Source organism: Pteropus alecto, unplaced genomic scaffold (genome assembly GCF_000325575.1).
Source record: "Pteropus alecto unplaced genomic scaffold, ASM32557v1 scaffold8, whole genome shotgun sequence".
Taxonomy (NCBI): Eukaryota; Metazoa; Chordata; class Mammalia; order Chiroptera; family Pteropodidae; genus Pteropus; species Pteropus alecto.
In genome coordinates this window covers 20,743,998-20,749,306 of record NW_006494609.1, presented here as the reverse complement: position 1 = coordinate 20,749,306, position 5,309 = coordinate 20,743,998, and the positions used below count along the sequence as shown (strand labels likewise).

The window sequence follows — 5,309 nt, the reverse complement described above, 5'->3', positions numbered from 1 at the left end:
GAAATGCTTTCGGCATCTGAAGAATTTTTTTTCCTTTTCTTTTTCTGGGAGTGAGAATCCAACCGACCAGCAAAAAAGGACAGTGGGGAGGCGATGCGTGTTGGGACAACTACGGAGCGGCGGACGTGTGACCAGGCGCTGGGCCTTGGGCAGGAGAGGCGGCTCCCCGCCCGCCTGCAGGCTCGCAGTGCCCTCCCCTGCATTGCTTCTCCTTTCCATACTTCTTCTGGAAGCAACACTCACTTGTTGCTTTCCGAGCACATGGGCGTCTTTCTCTTGGAAGGCCTGGCCCTGTCATGGCCGTCAGGGTCTCTGTTTTCTTGTCTGGTGTGCGGCCAGGTCTCAGGTAGAGGAATGCGAGCCGGGCGAGACCGAGTAGGTTGCGGCGGGGTCGGGGGGTGGCGGTGGGGGTCGTGGCAGGTGCCTCACGCTTGTCAGCCTCGCCGGCCCGTCGGGGTCACCTGGGAGGCTTAAGAAACGACAACCTGCCATTTGGATCCCAGCGTCGCTGGTCTGGGGTGCAGCCTGGGCATGGAAGGGTCTGTGCGTGCAGGCCCCCCAGGCGACGGTCAGATGTCGCAAAGCCTGGGAGACTCGTCTCTAGCGGATAGTGCCACGTCTGGGATGGCTGCGTCTCTTGTGACACCAGGACGTGCGTCCGTGCATGTGGACGTGTGCGTGGCACTATGCCACGTCGGAGGGGGGCGTGGCAGAGAATGAACTAGAAAGTAGTGAGGTCAGCAGTCCTGAGGCCGCAGCCCCCCCGGGAGCCGCGGTGTGCCCATCTGTCACACGCGGCATGGTCACCCCCCAGCCGCCTCCAGGAGTTGTGGGGAGGACTCGGTGATCTCTGGCGCCTGTCGGTGGGGACGGGTTGGAGCGAACGATGGGTGCTCGTGATTGCCTAAGCCCATCTCTGTCTTCTCTGCCCCTCCCCCCTCTCCCTTCTCTCTCCAGCAGAGGCTGACCATGTGGAGGCCGCCATCCTTGAAGAAGATGAGGGTCTGGAGATAGAGGAGCCCAGCGGCCTGGGGCTGTTGGTGGGTGGCCCCGACCCTGACCTGCTCACCTGTGGACAGTGTCAGATGAACTTCCCCCTGGGGGACATCCTGGTTTTTATAGAGCACAAGAAGAAGCAGTGTGGTGGCAGCCTGGGCGCCTGCTACGACAAAGGCCTGGACAAGGGCAGCCCGCCGCCCTCCTCACGCTCCGAGCTCAGGAAAGTGTCCGAGCCCGTGGAGATTGGGATCCAGGTCACCCCCGATGAAGATGACCACCTACTCTCGCCCACGAAAGGCATTTGCCCCAAGCAAGAGAACATTGCAGGTATGGAACGTTGCACTCGCTTGGCCGCTGAGGAAGCCACCTTGTGGGTCCCATGCCCGCCTTGGCCCCTGGCTGTGTCGGGGGGCTTGCCCTCGGTCTGAGGGTGTCGGTGCTGGGGTGGCCAGGACAGCCTCTGGGCCGCCGGCTGGGCTTGTGCTTTCTGAGTTGACCCTGAAGAGGAGACAGGCCTGGGGCTCAGGGCAGCCTGACTGGCTGGTGGTTGCTTTGCCTTTGGCATTGGGACTCCGAGGGGGGCCCGGTGCACGGGCCAAGAGGACAGCTTGGGGATCTGGAAGTCTGGTCGGCCCTCGCTCTGCTGGTGTTCACGGCTTAGCTCTGGCTTCGCAGCCAGATGGTCTCGGGTTGGAATCTGTTCTTCACGACTTGGCTGAGTCAGTGTCCCACTCTGTGAAATGGAGCCAGTGAAACCTCTTTCGTTGGGGTCGTGAGCTTGTGGGACTGCGCGTGGGCCGGCCCCGGAAGGCACCGCTGAGTGGGAGTGCTCATTTTCTCCCCCTGCTCTCTCTGGCCTCAGTTTACCACCTGTGAAAAGAGGAGTTAGGCCCCTTGATCTCAGAGGCCCCTTCTGACACCGCCTGTCCCCACGGTCTGGGGAAGGGCTCGTGAGCACTCGCTGGAGCACTGCGCCCTTGGGGGAGGTCGGATGTGCCCTTTGGCACACCCACTTGGCCGGCCACGTGGACGGCTTGTTCCTAGTACCTGAGGAACAGGTGTGGGGCTCGTGTCCTCCAGCCAGGTGTGCTCACCACAGTGGGTCTGCATCGAGTCCCTCTCTCCCGGCCACGGTCTGCCAGCACCTCCTCCGGGGAGCCCAGGCTCTGGGCAACCCTGAGCGTTTGCTTCCGGTTAGTACTTCTGAGCCCAGGAAGCCTGGGGGGAAGGAGGGGCCTGGCTGGCCCAAGTCCCCTAGAAGCAGCAGCCTGTCCTGCGGCGAGATGGCATCAGAGTGTGTGCAGATGAGGGTTTGAATCCTGAGAGTTGACTTTGAGCAGATGCTACGCAGGGCCCCGCCTCAGCCTCCTCATTGGCCAGCAGTCACTGACAGCACTGGCCGGCCTGGCGCGGCGCTGGCCTGAGCAGAGGCTCTGTAAATGCTTCTCCAGTGGGACTTTTCTCTCAGGGTGGGGGGCTGCCCCTGGCGGCTGGGGAAACGTGTGGCTCCATGTCCACCGTGTGTTGATCATGGAGGCTCGTGGGCATGTTAGGGAAACAGCCTTTGGGTGTTCCTTGGAGGGTGAGCCTGCTGTACCCAGGGCCCCCGCCCCCACGGAGGAGGCGGAGGCAGTGGGCAGGGTAATGCAGCAAGCCTGGCTACTCTGTGACCCCAGGCCTCCCTCTGCCCATCTGTAAAATGGGGTAATGAGCGCTCTGGGCTGTGGACAGACCGGTGGTGTATGCTGTGGATGTGGGCCCGCGGGCCTCGCCTGCTGCCGTGTGTCTCAGCACGAAGGCTGTCACCCTCCTCGGGGGTCAAGGGCGCTGAGACAGATGTCTGCCACGTCCACGATTACACAAACCCTGCTTTCTGACTTTCGTGCAGATCCGAGTGACACTTCCTCCAGCGACACTTCCTCCGTGAGGGCCCGAGCCCTCAGGCGAGAAAGGAGCTGAGTCCCTTTTGTCTGCGTGGCGGAGGTCCCCAGCCTGACTTCCTTCATCAGACGCTCCGGGGTTGTTTTCAGTGGCGGTGTAAACCAGTGTACACAAGTGTACCACCTGTGAAAAGAGGGGTTAGGCCCCTTGATCTCAGAGGCCCCTTCTGACACCGCCTGTCCCCATGGTCTGGGCAAGGGCTCGGGAGCACTGGCTGGAGCACTGTGCCCTTGGGGGAGGTGTAAATGCTTACATTTCACAAGTCGCGGGCAGCTTCTGCCAGCTGAGACCTGGGCCCCTCTTTATATGCCGGCTGAAAGGCTTTCTGCTTTTGCCAAAAACCCATACGAATCTTCATTTCACGTTGAAGGTATTTTCCTCCGAGAGGCTGCAGATCATCGAGGGCGGGTTTGTTTGAGAAAGCGACTAAATGTGATTTCAGAAAAGGCGAAATTAATCTCCAAGGCGCTTTGTCTCGGCCCCGGCCCCGGCCCCCGTCCCCGTCCCCTCTTTTTGGGGTTGTAAATACCGCAGCAGCCCACAGTATTTTTATTTTATGTGCGACGAAAGATATTCTTGGCCTTTTCTGTTCGGCAACAGGACGAACGGATTTCTCCATTCTTGAGGAAATACGTAAAATAATCCCTTAGAAGTCTAGAGAGATATGTTTGTTCAAAGCGTTTAAAATGGTATTTTAAGCAGAGGCGCACGGCAGTCCCCACGCCGTGTTGGGGGGAGACCCCCGCCCCGTGTGACAGCGCGTCGTGCCCTCCCCCTGGCCCCCACTTTTCCCTTCCTACTTTGGCACCAACTTTTTTTTTTGTTATATTTAATAAAAGGAAAGATTAAAGAATAAAACTTCAGTGGCTCAAATGTATAAAGTCATTTAATACGGTGGGAGCATTAATTATTTTAGCTTAATTGAATTCCGAGGACTGCAGTGGTTGCATTTTCGCGGACAAGCCCTGTTTATTATTTCTCTGTGTAGATGAACAGTAAAGGAAACACAGATAACTTTCAGTTATTTATTGTAAAATAAATGTGTCAATTCATGTGTAAAGCAAGCTGCTCCAAGATAATTGAGTCTTTATATTTTAAGAGGGGCACGCGGACTCGCAGGCGCGTTTCCGGTCAGGCTTCTGGGACTTTGCACAGCTGCGCCCGTGCCGCCGGCACCCCGGCCTCGCCCAGGCCCCCTTGCTCGCCGCTGTGGCCGGAAGGGGCAGCTGCAGCCCTTCCGTGCCCCACCGTTGTCCCCGGGGCCGGTGGCTGTTGATTCTTGGGACTTCGCCTCCGGCTCGGCTGTCCGAGGCGACGAGCCCACGGTGGCCGTGAGGGTCACACCTTTCCTGGACCCTCGCTGCCAGGTGCTCAGGAAATGGGTGGGCTGTAAATGAGCGGGGGGCCCTTCCGCCCTCAAGGGCATCCCTGGCGTGAGAACCGAGTTGGAATTCTGTCAGAAATCACAACGGGGTTGGACCCCGGGTCGGCCCTTCCTTGGGGAACAGTAATTCTGGACATGGGTAAGAAAGGAGTGACTACTCCCTTTTTTTTTTTAATGATAAAGAAAGAAAGAAGTAGGAGAGTAAGGAGGAAATTTGCTAAGCTTTGTCTCCTGAAGGGCATCCCCTCACTCATTCATTCATTCATTCACTCACTGAGCATCGTTCGTTCGTTCGTTCGTTCGTTCATTCATTCATTCATTCACTGAGCATCTGCCGCCTTTTGTCTGCTCGGGCAGGCGCGTGGTGGGAGGGTGGCTGTCAGGGCTGCTGCTCTGTCCCACGTGGGGAGCTTGGCCAGACCGTGGGCAGGGAGCGTCCCTGCCCTAGACCTGTGTGGTCTCAGACCCGGGCCCTGCACCCTGAGTGTCCGCTGTGAGTGGAGGAGGTCTGGTGCTTGCGTCCCATGTGGGGACAGAGTGGAGGAGTTGGTCAGAGGTGAGGGCCTTGGCCTGGAAGTGCAGGTTGGGGCAGGCATCTGCCTCTGACATCTGTCCGCCTTATAAGGGTTCCGTTTGTTTCTTAAGATCACTTCCTGTGGCCTCTCCCTGCGCTCTGAGGGAGCTCGGGGCCCATCCAAGGGGAGATGGGAGTGGCAGGCCCTGGGAGGGGACACGAGGCAGGTTCCAGGGTTTGCAAAGAACAGGAGTCTCTGAGCTGTTATCAGGGATGGCCGTCCTGAGGAGGAGTGAGCGGAAGGGGGCTTAGGGGTGTCCGAGGTTTGTGGGCGGCATGGAGGGGGCCGCGTACCTCTGTGTGCAGGCCCAGGCCTGTGCCACCCTGCTGCCTGCCAGCCTTGGGCAGCGGGACTTGACCTTATGAACTGCAGCTTCTTCATCTGTGAACACACCTAGCAGTAGCTGACGT

At 58.9% G+C, this 5,309-nt stretch overlaps 1 protein-coding gene across 1 annotated transcript in view; it reads left to right on the top strand.

Moving 5' to 3' along the window:
* The first annotated feature begins 573 nt into the window (after positions 1 to 573).
* BCL11B (B cell CLL/lymphoma 11B) overlaps positions 574 to 5,309 on the top strand; it is an 80,251-nt gene continuing 75,515 nt past the window's right edge. Inside the window, exons 1-2 of the mRNA XM_015599587.2 lie at positions 574 to 652; positions 958 to 1,326. Of these exons, the coding sequence (XP_015455073.1) occupies positions 574 to 652; positions 958 to 1,326 (448 nt within the window). The remainder of the gene's footprint in view (positions 653 to 957; positions 1,327 to 5,309) is intronic.